The 19806-nt window shown below is 34.7% G+C and overlaps 1 protein-coding gene across 13 annotated transcripts in view; it reads right to left on the bottom strand.

Annotated features, from left to right (window-relative positions):
• Window positions 1-5563: 5563 nt before the first annotated feature.
• The window catches only part of Grip (Glutamate receptor interacting protein), a 214519-nt gene continuing 200276 nt past the window's right edge, over window positions 5564-19806 (bottom strand). For 11 of the 13 annotated variants that reach the window (XM_069818478.1, XM_069818470.1, XM_069818468.1 and 8 more), the window contains 6 exons: window positions 18752-18859; window positions 17264-17622; window positions 13869-14018; window positions 9789-9908; window positions 7907-8009; window positions 5564-5910 (listed from right to left, as the gene is read on the bottom strand). In XM_069818478.1, the coding sequence (XP_069674579.1) occupies window positions 7908-8009; window positions 9789-9908; window positions 13869-14018; window positions 17264-17622; window positions 18752-18859 (839 nt within the window). In that variant the 3' untranslated portion in view covers window positions 5564-5910; window position 7907. The remainder of the gene's footprint in view (window positions 5911-7906; window positions 8010-9788; window positions 9909-13868; window positions 14019-17263; window positions 17623-18751; window positions 18860-19806) is intronic. The other 2 variants (XM_069818471.1, XM_069818469.1) reach the window with 1 other exon arrangement.

The following is a 19806-nucleotide window of genomic DNA, read 5'->3' on the forward strand; positions in this document are numbered from 1 at the left end:
CTAAATTCCTGTTTGCTGTAAGTACAAGAATATTCTGGAAGTCATCAAAGCCCCTATAAATATGTGATAAGCATATCGCTTAGTAATACAGAATGTATCCTCACGAGGAGTATATTGACATGATGTTATAACATGGGGAGACTAAACAATGTATAACAAGGACGTCACATTGCGACCAAAACTTTATGCGTTGGTTTTCAAATTTAGAAGAAAAGCTTTGGGTTTTACAGCATATATTTGAAGTTATTATGATCAAATACACGTACAATCCAACAATTTTCTAAGTTACTAAACACAATTAGGTACCAGTATTGTGTAAGTTTAAAATGTCATAGGATTCCAATCAACAACACATGCTGAGACAAGATTGTTCAATTTGAAGCAACGTTATAAGAGGATCTATACACACAACAAGATTGTAAAACTGTAAAAATTGTAAAATATTGTAAAAATTTGTAAAAATTGTAATTGTATTATTGTAAAATTTTGACTTGTTCCACATCTTAAAGCTTCATTGCTAATGTAAGATCTATGGAATATAATAAATAAAATGAAAAAAAAAAAAAACTGCATGTTCTATACACAATGGTTAACAAAATAGCATATGGGTTTTATGGTTAAATGAATACTTTTTAAAATAAAAAATGAAATATATTTAATGGCAATGGAAAATTTTTATTTTTAGGTACTGGTATGCAGTGGTTATACATTTTTTTTCCCCCCTTTAGTAGTAAAGAAATAGGAAAACTAATGTGTGATGTTTTTTAAATATGTCACTGATCTTGCAAAAAAATCAGATTTTTACTGAAAAATTGAGCAGCTTATCTCACTTTGAAATATGCAATTTTTTAAAAATATTTTTGTTATTAAGTCAGAAATTAATTGACTCGCAGAAATGAAACTTCACGATACCATTACTTGTCACACCACGATTATGTGTACAAAAAATCAAGGACGTAGCTTGAAAAATGTACAAAACAGTAATTTCTCCCATCACTTCCCTTAACGTAAAGTTCGAAATCACTATAAAAGCTAAAAAAATACTTTGAATAATATGTAACGTGTGTATCGAAGTTGTGAAAAGATGAGGAGTGCAAATGAAACATTTTTATTAGGAGTGTATTTCTCAACATATTATACTGGACAATCAAATCACTTTATCTGATTCTGAAGTTATTCTCAGTTTAAGCAAAGCAGCCAAAGAAAATGATTTAATAAAAATCACAAAATAAATTCAGGTTCAGTACTTACATTTCTAGATGTGCCACATTGGCTAAGTGTTAGAGCATTGGGCTTACAAGCCAGGGGGCCCGGGTTAAAATCCCACTTCACCCTAAATTTGTAACTTGATAATTGTGTTAGGCAACCCTGTGGTCCAGGCAACACAGGATGTTCTCAAAGTACTCTGGTTCCTTTGCGACATCCCAACAATTTCCATCACCATCACCATCATCATTCATTACGAGTGCAACTTACACCAGTCACCTGTGTCACACTCTGGAAGTCTCTGATGAACCAACAGGTTTACACTTTTCGACACTAGTGGTATCGATGCTTGTAGAGTCAGGGTGAATAACAAGATAAAGGCCCTGCTATTGTGTTAAAAAAAAATCTAGATTTAGAATGTTTTAAAATAAAAATAATTAATAATATTATATTAGAACAGGTCTCTTGATTTAGATGCTGAAAATGTCATGTTTAATGTGATCAGCCCAAAGATACAATAAATCTCTCCAAATTTCTACAGCTATCAGGTACAGGTACAGTTACAATGAGAAGTGTTACAAAAACTGCACTAAAATTTTACAAAAAAGTTATTATAAAACTATTTACATTGCTTTATAGAGCAAAAATTGTGTTTCAAGTATCAATGTAAAGAAGAAATGTGATAAAAATGAAAATATTATTAACAGGGTCGTTAAGTGGGTGAGGAAAAGTTTACTTGAAATATAATACTAACTACCGGTACATATGTACACTCCATCACTATATATATATATATATATATATATATATATATATAAAGAATGAACAGAAACCACATATCACAGTATAGACAATTATGTATGAATCTAATAAGATTTGAACCACCCAGGAAATAGAGAGATTCTTTGGAACTGAACATACTAAATAGTCTAATCCTAGATTAACGATGATATGGTGACTGAAACAATGAGAGAATGACGACAATGATACTGACAGTTAGATGAATAAGTCTTATTCACTCTTGACACAAAAAAAACTAATTTGACTCATTCTTTCAATAACAGAAGAAAGATTCGAACACTTTATCTCGAATCTTGGTAATAGGTGTTGAAAGTATTATTTGCGTAAGCAGAAACAACATAATTTAAAACTTATGAGCTTCAAAAACGTGAAAATTAATTACTAAATACTGTTTCCGCTACAAAGCTGAGAAGGTCCATGGATTACAATGAATGAAATTAATTAAAATGAAAATGACCACACTCTCATAAAAAATATATCTACGATATTACCTTTATTATGGCGCTGCTTTGTAAATCCATACGAGATATAGCCGGCCTAGGTAGCATAGTCGATATAGCGCTGGCCTTCTGTGCTCGAGATTGCGGGTTCAATCCCATCCCAGATCGATGGCATCCAAGTGTGCTTAAATGCGACAGGCTCATGTCAGTAGATTTACTGGCATGTGAAAGAACTCCTGTGGGACAAAATTCCGGCACACCGGCGACATTGATATCACGTCGGCAGTTGCGAACGTCGTTAAATAAACCATAATTTTTTTCATACAAGACATTTCTTCTGGGAGAGTATTAGGCTTACTTATGAAGATAACCTATTTATGAGTGGATTAAACACGAATGACAGAAATAATAACTTCTTACTTTTTTATACCGCATACCAAGTATAAAGAAAACATTATGTTCAAAGTCTCTATTTGGAAATTTTTACTTAAATACAAGTTCACAGTACCAGATTAAAAAACGATTCTTCTTTTCTTTCCACACTTCATCCATCTGTTCGTCTGGATACAGTAAATTTTTCCAGAACTAATGAATATGAAATATGATTATTTTTACTAAAACATCAGAATATTTAACTTTTTTATTTTTTTTTACTACTTGCGTCTACTCAACTGTTCGTCATTCATCCTAATGAAGCCAGTTGTGTAAACCAAGTTACCGAAAGAGTCGTTGCCCAGGATGCACCATTGGAAGTGCGCCATAGGAAGCTGGCGTATAATACACCTATAATGAGACGATGGTGGAGATTTTGGGATGCCAGAGCTCCCGAGAAAACCCCTGTGTCAGCTGGACCACGGGCTTTCTGCCCAACACAAGTTATAAATCAGGGATCGAACCTGGGTCCACAGGATTATAAACCTAGCACTCTAGCCTCTAGACCAGTGGTTCTCAACCTTTTTTGACTGATGACACGCCCACGAATCGCGACACACTTATTTGTTTTTAATAATAAACAGCACTTTTCTTCTGGACAAAAAAGGTGGTGGAACTCTGTGTAGAATATTTTATAGAGGACTGGGAGATGATTACTGTTCACTGCACGTGAATCATGTAGTTTTTGATCTCCTTTACGTAGACTTTCAAGGTATTAAAAACATTTTATTCCCACGTATTTCGGTTCCATGATGAAAAATGCAACAAAAAGGTGCCAGAATGCCATCCCAGCACGTTCTGCCGGAAGAAAAGCACTGGTAACAACTTCTATGTAGTATCGGATATCCAGTGTTGTAGATAGGTCGATGTTAATACGCAACCAAAAAAAAGCAGCAACTTGAATGGCATTAGAAAAAAACAAAGGTATGTGTCAAAAATCCCAACCTATCTATGCTGGATGGCCGATAAAAGATTTTTTATTATCTTTTGGAAAACTCACCTATTTAAATTAATGTGAAGTCTGCGCTTGGTGGGTTGCACAGAATTTCTCTATATGTGGCCTTATGATTGACAGCCCAACACGTAAATCATGTTGAAGATGCAGCAGTCTATTCTTTAGTTTAGATTTTACTATTTTCATGGTAGAAAATGCTGATTCACAAAAGTATGACGGTGAGAACGGGAGTTCTAAATGTCTTTTTAGTTTATTCGGCACCATCGACTGATTTGACAAAACATATCCGCATATAAGACACTTGGGATTTTGTTTATGTTGATCTCTACGCCACTTAAAACTATATTGCAAGTATTCATCACTAAATTTACGAAATGCAGTACATTTTTGTGAACCCTGAAGGGAATTTTCGCTCACATTATTTGAATTAGCACTGCTGTAATCTAACCCAGAATTTGATTCAGATTGCCTTTCTCGAATTAAAAATTTGTCCATGATAAAATCTAAATAAAGCACTTTTGATGAAATAATCGCACTATCACCGGCTCACACGTATATACCGAAACTGACCAATACGTTCTGATGATTCTAAACTCTGTTTGTTACTAAGTGGAAGGAGTAAACGAATTACTAAGCATTTTTGCAGGAGTTCACTTTCATTGGAATTATCGCCAGGCAGAAAAATTAAACTGAGCATTGTTGTAGGTGTCCACATTTCATTGGTAAGGTCTGTCTAAAAGTTGTTGTTTTCTAATGCCAAGTGTTTGACAATAAAGTTATTTGACCTCTTGCACTCCAATATTTTTCAAATATATTATCATGGTCAGCCACTGAAGCACAGATTTTGAGATGTTCCGAATCCATTTCTTGAGTCTGTCTAAAAGTAAAATGTACCATTTCAAAGACTTCGCTATAAATAAAAAAAATGCGTCGTAAAGAGACTTTTTGTATGCCATTTCAATTCCAAAATTTCGTGACACACTCCATGGGGTTCCACGACACACAGGTTGGGAACCCCTGCTCTACGCCACCATGGAAGCAGAATATTGGAAAGCTTTTATCCTGAAACTGCCTGGAAAAATGTCTTCTTGATGTGTAAGATATACTGTAGTACTAATGACTTATAGATCTAAGTAATAATTATTATTTACAGAATTATTCCTTAAATATAACATTTCTGAGGAAAAGAAACTTGTGGCTTTGGAATACCGATATCTAGTTTACAAATTATTTTCTATACTGGTAATCAGACAGCCAATGAAAAGAAAAATAGGACTGACGTAAAACCAGGTATTTTTATTATCATATTTGTATCTAAAACAAATCTTTCAGTCTTTATCTCTCTCAGAAGCAATCCCATTCGATTAGTGAACCTTTATAAAGCACTTCCCTTGAAAAGGTACTAGTAGGTAATAAACAGCAACAGCAATAAATGAGAGAGAGCTGGATTATGTTTTGTGTGGATATCAAAAAATGTGGTTTGTGAGAGGCAAGAAGAAGACTACATAGATAAACATAGTAGGCCTATTTGTAATTTACACAGAGCAGTTGTTGTCTTAATTACTGCAGAAAATGCATATTAAGAAGTATACATCATTTATTATTCCTAATCGTACCAACGTTGGCTTCACTTACGATTGTTGTGATTGCTGTAAATTAATCATGTTATTAAAAAAGAGTTCAAGTAAACTTCTAGTCCAATTCACATTTCGAAATAAAAAACAATATGTTTACTTTCTGGGTTAGAAATTTTTATTATAATCAAATCAGAGTTTCGTAAAACAAAGAGACTTGTCAGAAAATAAATAAATTCAACTTAATACAATTTTATACTCTCCTCACGATTTCAGTTATGTACATCAGCATTTATTTCTATTATCTACTGAGGTAGTTCTATCATATTGAGGTTCATCATGTCCAATATACACTGACAATAATACACAAAGAACCAATAATTCCAGTGTTATATTTAATTGACATTGCACTGGAGATGTCTGGTTGCAGTTCAGCCAGCAAACACAAATCAAACAGGTATTATGTTTACTGCATCTCATGTTGAAGAGGACGTCAAGATGACTGAAATAAAGAAATACAGTCAGTTACATGAATAAGGCCCACCTTTAGTACAAGAATTATAACTTAGATTTTCCATGCCAGAAATCAAAGTTAAAATCTCTGTGAATTCAGGCGAATGTGTGGTTGGTTGAGAGTACCTACAAAATGTCATTGTTCAAGCACCACTTAGGCTGTTAGCCTAGAGTGAAGAGAATTCACTTTTTCGGTGGGAACATTGTAAAATGGGATCATTGGCAGCTGAATATGTTGGCTTGTACAATCAAATTTCGTCGATGACTGGAAATGACAGGTGAATTTGTTTTGATCCCTCTCATTCAAAGGCAGGTTTGATTAAATGGCGTACATTTATGGTATTGTCTCCCCAGCTTTTTCCTCAAAACTAAACCATGCTAAGATTTTGTAGTCCTTAAAATTCAACGCCATCAGCCTGATCTATATCCACAAACTCAAATACAAAGACAAGCCTGTAACTGTAAGCACTATTGACAACACCGAAATTTATTGTTGACAAAGATAGTGATAGAATAGGCTAATTATGTTTTCTTAGAGTAGTGTTCTATTTCCTTTGTTATAATTCTCCATCATCATTTCATTATCATCATCCTACGAGTATGAGAAAGCATTCAATCTTTCCAGTCAGCACTGTAACACATTACCCCTCAGTACACAGCCGGGATTTTACATCTGACCAGCAACTTGAACTAAAGATGTTTTATAAGTAATATAAAATTCAATAAAGTTTTAATATGAGTTTATTTCTGAATTCCCTAGTTTGATGCGATTTTAGTGTTTCATTTAAGATGTTAAGTAGTAGTACTCCCATTAACTAAACTTTACGTCATTTAATCCAAACAGGCCTTCTGAAGAAAAAAAAATTGAATAGACAACTTTAAAGTAACTATGACTTTGTCTTTTTTGCTTCTATTATTAAGTTAGATTAGTTATAAGTTATAAATTCTTTTAAGTTATTTATTTTCTATGTTTAAGTTCTTGTATAATTGTGTTCTTGTGTTCTATAACAACGCCTTTTTTTCCCTATATTTGTATGTGCATTCTTAAATTAATTTGTAATAATATTAGGAATATTATTAAATAAATTACCGGTAATTAAAAAAATATTGTAGGCCTACTCATACGAGACAAGAAACAAAATACTAGCAAAAAATTTGTTAGTCTTGCTTGTCAATTAGGTACACATCAGCACAAGGTTTACAAGATTCATCCTGTAGTCTGCGTCACTCCATTATCTATTGTTAGATTTCACAGTCTTGTGAACTAGGTCTAGAAACCTTTACAACGGACACAACATCCGTCCTATTGTACTTGGTGACATTTTTAGCTTTAGTGTTTATAATTTCTGTACATAAATGACATAAATCTAATCAAGAAATGAGATAAAAACTTAAACGTCGAAAGCATTTTAACTAAAATACTTATCGAAACAACTGGTTACAACACAGAACAAGAATGAGCTCCCAATGGAATACCATATGAAATTTATGGCTATAGACAGAAAGACAGGTCAGTGGGATGAGCTATGCGGCATTATCACGTTTTTAAATCTTTAAAATGGAACAGATCAAGAAAAGGACTAATCCGTGAAGTTATTGATTATGATGATGATGATGATGATGATGACAACGACGACGACGAAAAATTCTTAGCCTAGATTCATTGGCAAGAGAAGCAAAGCTAGAGATCCTGCATAGCAAATTCAAGGGATATGAAATAAACTATTGCTGGGTGAGACGAGCCCAGACAAAATATACTGATCACTTCTGCACATATAGAAGTTAAACACCGCTAGTAATTATCTGAGCTTATTATTCTATCATCAGGAACAATGATTTCCGCCTTACAGCTATCCCACCTCTGAAAAGAAATTCATCTCTGCCAAGCTAACAAATTCCAGAGAGATCTTATTTGACTATATCTAAAGACAATGAAAAACAAAGAAAGAATCTGAGAGTAATAGCAGCAAGAACAAGAATACTACCTCACAAAGTCTTGGTAATTGTTCCAGAACCTTGATTGTCTGGCAGTGGACACTGAATTGAAGCAACCTCTTCTTCAGGCCATGTCAATCCTCCATTACAATCCTGCAAAAGTAAAAACCAGTACGTAATATCATAACTTACCATTTTAAACGTATCTATATATATTGATACAGTAAGTTTACCTTATCATGTTTTAAACTTCTAAGGTTGCTTGGTAGAAGGAGTCACTGGATCATCAGGAATGTTATGAGAGGATGTAAGTCATTAGCGATTATTAGAGCCCAGGCAGCAGGCACATTTGCCTGCAGTTCTGCAGATGCACTCAGACACGAGTTCGATTCCTGCTTGAACTGATTACCTGTTGAGTTTTTCCGAGGTTTTCCCCAACAGTAAAGCGAATATCAGGCGATCCATGGCGAATCCTAGGCTTCATCTCACTGTATACCACCTTGCTAACACCAATTACATCGACGCTAACTAACCTAGTAATTGATACAGTGCAGTTAAACAGGCAACTAAAAAAACACACAGATGATGCAACTGTTCAAATTGCAAAGCTATAATGCTTCACTCCAGACGTTTGAGATGGGCATGGCACGTAGCATATATGAGCGAATCCAGAAATGCATATAGAGTGTTAGTTTGGAGACCGGAGGGAAAAAGACCTTTGGGGAGGCCCAGACATAGATGGGAGGATAATATTAAAATGGATTTGAGGGAGGTAGGATATGGATGGATTAATCTTGCACAGGATAGGGACCGATGGCGGGCTTATGCGAGAGCGGCAATGAACCTGCGGGTTCCTTAAAAGCTATTTGTAAGTAAGTATAATGCTTCACTACCTGTGACTGAGGTTCTGGCTGATATGTACACCTATTATCAAGCAGTATATCTCACTTGACGTTATGTGTTGGAGGAAAACAATAATTGAGCCATTCAGAGCAGAAGTGGGTAATGAGGTTTAAAGTAAAAATTCTGTTAAATACAGCGCAAAGTAGCAATTAATATGTCCTTCGTGCTATCCACTGACTACTAATAGTTTAAATAAATTGAATATTAATTGCTACTTTGCGTCGTATTTTCAGAATGTTTACTTTAACCCTCATTACCCATTTTTGATTTACACCACTTCTGCTCTGAACGGCCAAATTATTTATATGCATCTGAAGTCTGATTAGTGTAATATGTAGCTAATCGGCAATGTATGCAATGGAGGGGAAAATGAACTAATCACCCTACCCCATTGTCACCTGGGTTAGTTGCCTCAAAAGTGGTGCCTTGTTGGTATCACTTGTGAAGTTCAGACCTTTCTTTGGACAATTGACTAAACAACAACTACGCTTCATATAATCTACAGGTCCTTAGTTTAAATGTCTATTGTAAATATTTGTACATTCCATATCCATGTTTATTAGAGGGAACACTATTACATCATAACATTCTATCTTAAAATAGTAAGTTATGTGAAGAAAAGTTCGTTTAATGTCTAATCATTAAAGTTTAGTAATACCCCAAAATCCATATAAGAGATTGACTTCTAATACAAATATAATGGCTTACAACTCGTCAATAAAGACGTTATTGAACGTGTGTTCCTAACCTGATATTGTTTTAAATTTATCAGTCTCAGAAGAATATAGCTTATTAACCTGAACCTTCCTGTATTTTCATCGTATTGACAGTTACACCAATACGAATTGCCAGTCTATTAAGTTTATTGTTTATTGTTAGTAAAATAACATGTGCAAAAATACAGTCTTAATTCTTCCCTGAAGGAGTAAAAATGTAATTATTGAATAGTAACTTAAAAATCGCAAAGGATTTAAATGGTATATGGTACCGGTACTATTAAATTACTCCCATACTGGTATCGATAATTACCTTGCTGTCTGATGAACAACCACTGTTTCTTGCTACAGTGAGTTCCAACTTCTCACCTGCCGAAGCTATGAGTGGAACTGTCAGACAGCAGTCGAAGTCGTGGGTTCTGGTTTCATTCACCTGAAATGTACGAAAGGTATCTTAGCCATGTTCTATATCAGAGATTCATTTAAAATTCAGTCTACAAACAAGATAATATTGTGGTAGGCCTACATTTTTTTGCCGTCTAAATCTCCTGTTAAAGTTTAATCAATTCTTCTTACTTATCTGACTGCTATCTCATCACTGGCAAGGGGAGAAGGAGAAGAAGAAGGAGAAGGAGAAAGAGAAGGAGGAGAAGGAGAAGGAGGAGGAGGAGAAGGAGAAGAAAAAGAAGAAGAATGTAAATGATGAGACTGAAGACAATATAATAGGCAATGACGGTGGTGATGGTGGTGGTGGTGGTGGTGTCAGAAAGTAGTAAATCACCATGTATGTACAGCTTTATATATTAATAAATACATAATTCGGTTAAAGGGATAACTGCTAACAAAAAATAAAAAAATACAAAAACTTCTTATGTAGAAATATTGTTTTTGTTTTATATACAGGTGTTTAAAAAATACGGGGCATAATTTCAGGTATGCATTTCCCACATGTAGACAATCAAAATAGTTCATTACAACATGTGTCCGGAAATGCTTCATTTCCGAGTTATGGCCTTCACAACATTGAAATTCACTGGAATGTTTTTCTTTCCGCAGGTCGTTGTCATTACAGAAGATGTTCAAAATGTCCACCTCCTGGTTGAATACAGACCTCACATCGATGTCTCATTGACCTGCGAACACGATCCCAAACTCCAGGAGTATTGCGTATGTTCTCAAAACATGCCACAATTCGATTCCGAAGGGATTCCAAATCAGGCACCGGAGACGAATAAACCAATGATTTTAAATGGGCCCACAAGTAGAAATCGAGAGTGCTCAGATCAGGTGAGCGTGGAGGCCAAGCAATTGGGCCACCTCTACCTATCCATCGATCAGGAAACCTTCGATCCAAGTACCGGCGAGCCGTACGACTGAAGTGTGCAGGAGCGCCATCATGCAAGAAGTGAATGTGTTGACGATTGATCAGTGGAGTGTCTTCTAAAACATGAGGTATGGTGTTTTCCAGGAAGTTTGTGTACGCCTGCCCCGTAAGTCTGTTTACAAGTACATGAGGTCCAACTAATCGATCACTAATGATACCGGCCCACATGTTGAGGGAGAACCGCACCTGGTGATGAGATGGAACAGTTGCACGTGGGTTTTTATAAGGCAGGAAAGTTCGGATTTACACCACACTGCTGCAAGAACCACTGACAGAACCTAACTCGTGCAGGGTAATCTGCTAGTGACAGGGCCTGTACACGTTGCAAATGATAAGGATACAATTGATACTCTTTCAACAGTCTCCAGACAGTCGTATGAGGAACATTGACTTGCAACGCTACCCTTCATGTGCTGATAGGAGGAGTCATGTTCACAGCCTCCAGAATCTCCTCCTGTACTTCTGGAGTTGTAGATCTTGGTCGTCCCCTTCCCAAACCAGGAGAGTTAAATTTTCCATACTCGCACAGACGGTAATGGAGACGCACAAATGTCTTCCGATCTGGACATTGTCGCTATGGGTACCTCTCCTAGTACAAACGACGAGACAGCGCAGCATTGCCGTCCGCCTTGCCGTACATGAAGTTTATCTCTGCCAGCTCTTGATTTGAATACATGTCGCACAGTCTAACAACTACACAACACTGAATGTAACCTTCGCCTCGGAATGAATTGTCAGAGTGCCCATTTAATGTCTCCTTTGACGGCAACGACCTGCGGAAAGAAAAACGTTCCGGTGAATTTCAATGTTGTGAAGGCCATAACTCGGAAATAAAGCATTTCCGGACACATGTTGTAATGAACTATTTTGATTGTCTACATGTGGGAAATACATACCTGAAATTATGTCCCGTATTTTTTAAACACTCTGTATATAAATAAATGAATTACGTGGCTAAAACCAAACGGTACCTTTTATTATAAGGTCTCTCTCTCTCTCTCTCTCTCTCTCTCTCTCTCCCTCTCTCCCTCTCTCCCTCTCTCCCTCTCTCCCTCCCTCCCTCTCTCCCTCCCTCCCTCCCTCCCTCCCTCCCTCCCTCCCTCCCTCCCTCCCTCCCTCCCTCCCCCTCTCTCCCCCTCTCTCCCCCTCTCTCCCCCTCTCTCCCTCTCCCCCTCTCTCCCTCCCTCCCTCTCTCCCCCTCCCTCCCTCCCTCCCTCCCTTCCTCCCTCCCTCCCTCCCTCCCTCTCTCCCTCCCTCCCTCTCTCCCTCTCTCCCTCTCTCCCTCTCTCCCTCTCTCTCTCTAGTATTATGACATACTCTTTGTGGTATGTTACGTGAGAAATGAGGAGGTCCGTTCAAACCATATTAAGTACATCCACGGACGAAATTGAGTTTTATATGATTTCGTATAGTTCTGAACATGCTCTGTCTGTTTGGGTCTAAATGTATTAAATCCCCTTGAAAAGAATGCATGAAACTGGGTGTTCCTGGAAAACTATATTATACGATGAAAGAGTAATGGAACAGAGAAAAATTATCTTCAGCACCGGGATTTGAACCCGGGTTTTCAGCTCTACGTGCTGATGCTTTATCCACTAAGCCACACCGGATACCACCCCGGCGTCGGACAGAATTGTCTCTGATTAAGTTCCAACTCTTGGGTTCCCTCTAGTGGCCGCCCTCTGCACTACGTCATAGATGTCTATGAACATAGGACCGAAGTCCACATATGTGCTGAGGTGCACTCGTTATGAGTGACTATTTGGCCAGGATCCGACGGAATAAGCGCCGTCTTAAATCACGAAGTGATTTACGCATATCATATATATTATTTTAATGTACCGAAGTACATATGATATTTCCATGCAGATATTCTGCGTCATCAAACCGTATTCTGCATCAAACCGTATTCTGTCCAAAAGCAATTAATACGAGTATTTTTCATTGTAATGTTGCGTGTCAAGTTTCCTGCATTGAGAAAGACTAGCGCCTATTTACAATATTGAGTTATTGTCGAACTTTGTATCAGTTCAGTGCCATTGTGGTCCAGTTGTACATGTGGTTTCCGTGAAAATGGAGGGAGAAGTGCTTATAGGTGAGAATAGCAGAGGAAGCAGGAAAACAGTGAAGAAGAAAACAGCACGACAGCAACAAAGTGAACTTCGGTATAACATTTTTACTATATATATATTTTTATAATTACGAATAGGTGTTTAGGAGACTTATTTTCATTAAAAAACTATTTTCTACAATAATCATATAATTTACAATAGGGTATTCATGTTTCAATCTGCAGAAACATTGATAAGGATCCTGATTTAACACTGTTTCAACCACCATGCTAACATAGGGAAGGTCGTTTCTACTGTTGTCCAATTCCCGAACGTGATATATGCAGGGTCAAGGAAAGGGTTTTCTCAACAAAAAAGAAAGCTGATCAAGATCGTTAGCATTAATGAACATTGTACCTTCATGATTCAATATTACTTAGGAATAAATCAAGGAGTGTTACCTATTACTTACATAATTACTTTCGTTGAATTTTTACAAATATTGAAGAAGAATTTTTTTTTTCTTTTTTATGTGCACGTCAAACTGTATTAAATCCATGATATTTTCTGAACTTCAGGACAGTCTGATGTAAAAGTGATTTCAAATATAATTGATTCTGATAAATTAAGTTCTTCCACTAATTTATAATTTCAGTATTTTAATTTACATCGCTTAGTTGGCATATAAAAAGTTTTTCTTCTCTCCTGTAAAAGAAATATATCAATGGACTTAACACGGTTTGGAATGGACCTCCTCAAATGCCATATCAATAAAAATAACTTGAATGTGATGAAAGTGATACGTTGTTAAAATATTTTTTTTTTAAGTGTGGAATTAATGACCATCTGCCTTTTGCTCATTGTGCCCAAAATTAATTTATATTACGCTGAATGAATTTTTTAACGTACCAGTATATCTACTATAGACTAATAATTAAATAAACTTAGAAACACCAACCTGGAGAATTCGATCATATGGTCGTAGTACTGTACTCAAATCTGCTGGACCACCCTTACGAATTCTATTTATGTACACTCCACGTTCATAAAGCCCATCAGATACACTGAATCCAAAATCTTCATATACAGGATCTTTGAACAATGTAACCTATAAAAGAAAACTTATATTAAATTACAGACTCTATAAATTTAGAAATTACGCCTTAAATATTAACCAATGTAGATTAAAATGTCCTCAGTAATATTAAAAAAAAAAAAAGGAAATTACTGTTAAAGCAATCACAAGCCATAAATAACCTCATAAGTTTTTTAATCCTTGCTTTAATAATATTTTTATTATTCACAATCAAATATTATCAAAGGTTATCATTATTCCCATTCTTCCTCACTCGTTATAGTCACCATATTATCGTCATCGTCGTCTATCTTACAGGATTTGAGTTTTAATCTATTTCACTCCCTCTTGCGAGAACAGAACCTTCGTTACCTTTAATATTAATTTTTTCTAAAATTTTTATTTAAGAAAAAGAAAAATATATTTCCTGCAAGAATAGATAAAAGATATTAGACTATGTTGTTAATGTAGGTCTTTAAAACATTCCAGTAGAAGAATCATACAGATATTTAATTAATTGTATATTTTATTATGTAAATGTTTTAATAGGTTTGTAAAAAATTATACAAATTTGATATTATTTTTACAGGTAATTATTAGCTATTTTAATATTCTGAATAGTGTTTATAAAGTGTAATGTATGTATATTAAGCATAAAAAGTTTTGTTCCTTTAGGTTTTATAGTATAGCCGAAATATAAAAAAAATTCTACAATTTGGAATTTCTCGTTAGAGATCTTCCCTTCTCTACTCTGTCCTAGAGTAGTGATCGACAGAATTTTTGTCATGACACTTCTCTAGCTGAAGAGGCGAATTGAAGCCGAAACAGAGAAAACGCAAAACAACAAATAGAATTTACACTCTTAAAATACAATTTGTGTTTTCTTTGTCAAAGGTTTAATTCTTTGATTGCATTTGGTCTTATCCTTTGCAATCTTTGGATTTTCCAAAGGCTTTAACCTGTGATACACAAAATGTAACGATATTCTTTTACCCAGTTTGCGAATCTCTGGTTTCGAACTATTCGGTTCTCATCAGCACGACGAAGAAGTCGTGAAACGGTAATCTTGTCAGAAATATTGCAAAATCAAAGTCAAAAGGCATAAGCCAAAAGACAAAGTAAAAGCAATTGACAATTTTGCTGAGTAGATGGTACTACTTCAAAGGATTTGCAAAGCAAAGTCAAAAGATGTAAGTCAAAAGACAAAGCAATAGCATTTGTGGAGGTGTATCAAACTCTACGTATTTTAAGAGTGTAAGCTCTATTTGTTGTTTTGCGTTTTTTCTGTTTCGGCTTCAATCCACCTCTTCAGCTAGGTAAGTGTGATGACAAAAATTCTGTCGATAACTACTCTAGGACAGAGTGGAGAAGGAAAGATCTCTAACGAGAAATTCCAAATTGTAAAGTTTGATACACTTCCACAAATGCTATTTCTTTGTCTTTTGACTTTAGTATAGTATAGTATAGTATAGTATAGTATAGTATAGTATAGTAGTATAGTATAGTATAGTATAGTATAGTATAGTAGTATAGTATAGTATAGTATAGTATAGTATAGTATAGTATAGTATAGTATAGTATAGTATAGTAGTATAGTATAGTATAGTATAGTATAGTATAGTATAGTATTTATTAGCTGTCGTTATAGCAAAAGCTACTGACATTGTCAAATTACACGTGTGAAATTATAGTGCAAAAATGAAAATTATTCTATTACAACACTAAACATAAAACAAAATGATCACAAATACTCTTTAGAGTTTACAATTGAGAGTCAAGATTATCAAAATTAGGCTAATATCTAGATGAAAATTGTAACACACTGATCACAAATATTGATTTGATTAACAATTTATGAGAATTTCCTAATATATTACAGAATAATAATACAATTCAGAGAAAGAAACCTAAAAAATATCAACAGCTTGATTTTCTGATTCAAAATATTCTTGTACAGAATAGAATGGGTTTCTAAGAAGCCACGTTTTCACTTTGACTTTGAATATGTCAAGTGACACTTCCTGTGCTTCCTGTGGAAACATGTTGAACATTCTACAGCCCAACATGTTAGGACTACTTTTAACTTTGGATAGTCTGCAAAATGGTATGTCCAGTTTTTCTTTATTCCGAGTATTATACTCATGTTTATCCATCCTACTGGTGAAGCCATAAAGATTTTTCTTGATGTAAAGAAGGAGTTCCAGAATATATTCATTCACAACTATACTATACTATACTATACTATACTATACTATACTACTATACTATACTATACTATTATTCATAGGAATCTGCTAATTCTCATGTTTTATATGACTTCTGTGATATTATTTTCATTTTGTATAATAAATGTCATATTAAGAAGATTAAGAAGTGCTGTACTTTTATGTAATTAAATTAAAAAGGAATAATAATAATAATAATAATAATAATAATAATAATAATAATAATAATAATAATAATAATAATAATTATTATTATTATTATTATTATTATCATCATCCTTGTACTGCTTTTCTGATGATGATGATAATGATAATGATAATAATAATGATAATAATAATAATAATAATACCGGTAATAATAATAAAATAAAATAATAGAATAAAATAAAATAAGAAAATCAACAAATTTACACGAATTTTAGGAATAATAAATAATACATTAAAAGCTAAATTAGTACAAAAATCCACAACAATAAAAATATATAATACTCTAGCATTACCCTCCCTTTTATACCGAAGTGAGATTTGCACATTAAAGAAAAGAGATATAAGCAGAATCAAAGCAACGGAAATGAAATTTCTCAGACGAACAGCAGGATATAAGGTACTCTTTTAGATCGAAAGAGAAATGAAGAAATATTGGAACAATTAGAAGTAGAGTCAGTAGAAGAAAAAATAAACAGATACAAACTAAATTGGCTACACCATGTAAAACGAATGGATAATTCAAGAATCCTCAAAATGATGATACAATATCAACCCAGAGTACATCGACGGTTAGGAAGACCCTTCAGAAGACTGCTAGATTGGGCCGAAACAGGTCTACACAAGCCTAATTCGTGACGGATGATGATGATTATGATTACGATTACGATTACTATTAAGCTTATTATTATTATTATTATTATTATTATTATTATTATTATTATTATTATTATTATTATTATTCAGGAGCTTAAAAAGAAGCTAACAGATTGACGCACTTAGAGGAATGTCAAATATAAAAATGCAAAAAAAAAAAAAAATAATAATAATAATAATCAGTTGTCCCACCTGATAGAGTTCTAGTTGCTGCGATCCTGATGTGAAGTGAGAGTAAGAGCCACAACCATATACATTGCTGCCAGAAGTTTCGGTGTTCATGTAGATATTACCGCCAGTTTCCTCTTGGTAATTCATACCAAGTGATGGAGGATCCTCTGCACCAACATACCGTCGCCTGTGTGGAAGGGTATTATTGCGAAGGTAGTGTGGTAACGGTAAGGGTGAAGGGGGTGGTGAGTCAGTAGGGTAGTACACGTCTTTGTGTACGGGCAGAGGGTGACCAGTAGGAGGTTTATGACCTACTGGAGATAAAGGTTTAGAGTCAGGACTTGAGAAGATGATGTCGCTTCGAGGCAATGATGGCTCTACTGTAACAGCAAAATGTAACTTGTTTTAGACTTTACAGAATACAGAATAGTGTTAATACAGTAAATACCGTACTCAGATTTAAAACAAATACTGGTGTCTACTACATGGATATCTTTAATAGTAATGATGACTTGAGGGAAGGGAAAACCTGTGATAAATGATGCAAAATCTCACTACAGGTATAATAGAAAGCAGTGGCGAAGCTCTGAAGAGACTTTTGAGGCTTAGCCCACCCAAAAAATTTGAGCTGTTATACCCAGTAACAGTAGGCCTCTAAGTTTGTAATAACGATGTATTGTAAGATTTGGTTTCTCTCCAATCCTTCCATATATCAAGTTCACTGTTGGCAGTCATTCCAGGATGCAGAGTTCAGTGTGAGGCTTGTGGCAGAAGTCTCTAAAGGCATGGCTACGACCTTGACTCGCAAGCATGAGGGAAACAGGGAGGGGATATCAATTCGCTACATCTCCGTACGAAATGGGGCTAGTCTTCCATCACAGTAATATGTCACACTGTATTGGTGTTTCCTGAATGTGCTGCATTGTTGAGTGTTAGTGTAATCAAAAGTGAGAGTGAGAGTGTGTGTGTTTTTGACATATTATTTTTGTGTGAAATGGCTCTTACTGAGAGAACATTGAGGCCATTATTTGTAGAATTAAGAGAGAAACAGTTTTCAAGTTGGATGTATGAAGCAAAATATGCTTACAAAGATAGGAGATTGACACCACGAAAGACAAAATAAAAAATTTCAATTACCACGGTAATAAGAAATATCCTTGGCTAACAAGATGCTCTGAAACAAATAAGTTACTGTATTCCATTTGGGGGTGAAAATGTGTGGTCATCTTCTTGTAATGTTTGTGTCACAAAAAATTTTGATAGAAAAGTCGAAAAACATCTGCTCTATAAAAGGATATAAGGTAAGCAGATTTTTTTCAGCCTACTCAGTATATACACCTTAGCTTCGTCACTGCTAGAAAGTTTGAATATTTAGTGTCTGTTACTATATTCATACCGTATTTAAAAGTCATTCACACGTACACATATACAAAAAAAGGCACACAAAGACACACAAAATTTCTCCATAAAATTAAGATTATTATACTAGTTATGTTAATAATACGGTACCTGACACAATGGTGCCAGCACCATGAGATTGCTTTGTTGCTGTAGTTTCATGTTCCGCAAGTGGTGATGTCTCCCAATGTTGGACTTTCTCTTCTTCAGACATTGCTCCTGCATTCAGAGATATTTAGCAATAATGGTATAGTGTTTCTTCATTAAAAACTTATTCAATAAGGCTACAATTGATAATCGCTAAATACAAAGAAAAATATTTGATTAGTCAGCATTAGTGTCTTATGTTAAGAAATGGTTTTTAAGGATTTTATTAAGATTTTTTTGTTTGTTTCCTAAAGCATGGTCAGTACTTAAATCTAAATAATTTAATGATAGTATACTTTATAAGCTAAGTACCATAAACACTGCGACCTTCCAAAACCTATTACGTCCTATTTTTTACATTTCATTTCCTGCTTTGTCCATCAGAGGCCACCACATTATTATGAGAGGATTTCATACTGAAATATCTGCAGTTGCAATCGATATGTTGGCCTATATGTACATCTCACCACAAAAGTTACGAAAGGAAACGTGATGTAAAGATATGCAATTGGTTGTTAATTTTGTCTGGTTTGAGATTTCTTTAAATTCTATGAATCTATACTAATAATAAATCTGTAGCCAAAATTTTTCTGGTAATGTTCGATTTTCCAAAAATAATTGATGTTAACATGTATAATTAACCATCCTGAAACCGAGAATCGCTTTTTTGAAATTTTTGTTTGTATGTCTGTCTGTCTGTCTGTCTGTCTGTCTGTCTGTCTGTCTGTATGTTTGTTACCTTTTCACGCGATAATGACAGAACCGATTTATATGAAAATTGAAATATAAATTAAGTTCGTTGTAACTTAGATTTTAGGCTATATAGCATTCAAAATACTTTATTTAAAAGGGAGGTTATAAGGGGGCTTGAATTAAATAAATCGAAATATCTCCCTTATTATTAATTTTTGTGAAAAATGTTGCATAACAAAAGTTTCTTTAAAAATGATTTCCGATGCATTTCATTCCAAGCAAAATTTTGATGGGACCAAATTGCACCAAAAACGGATGTTCTCTGA

Source organism: Periplaneta americana, chromosome 2 (genome assembly GCF_040183065.1).
Source record: "Periplaneta americana isolate PAMFEO1 chromosome 2, P.americana_PAMFEO1_priV1, whole genome shotgun sequence".
NCBI lineage: Eukaryota > Metazoa > Arthropoda > Insecta > Blattodea > Blattidae > Periplaneta > Periplaneta americana.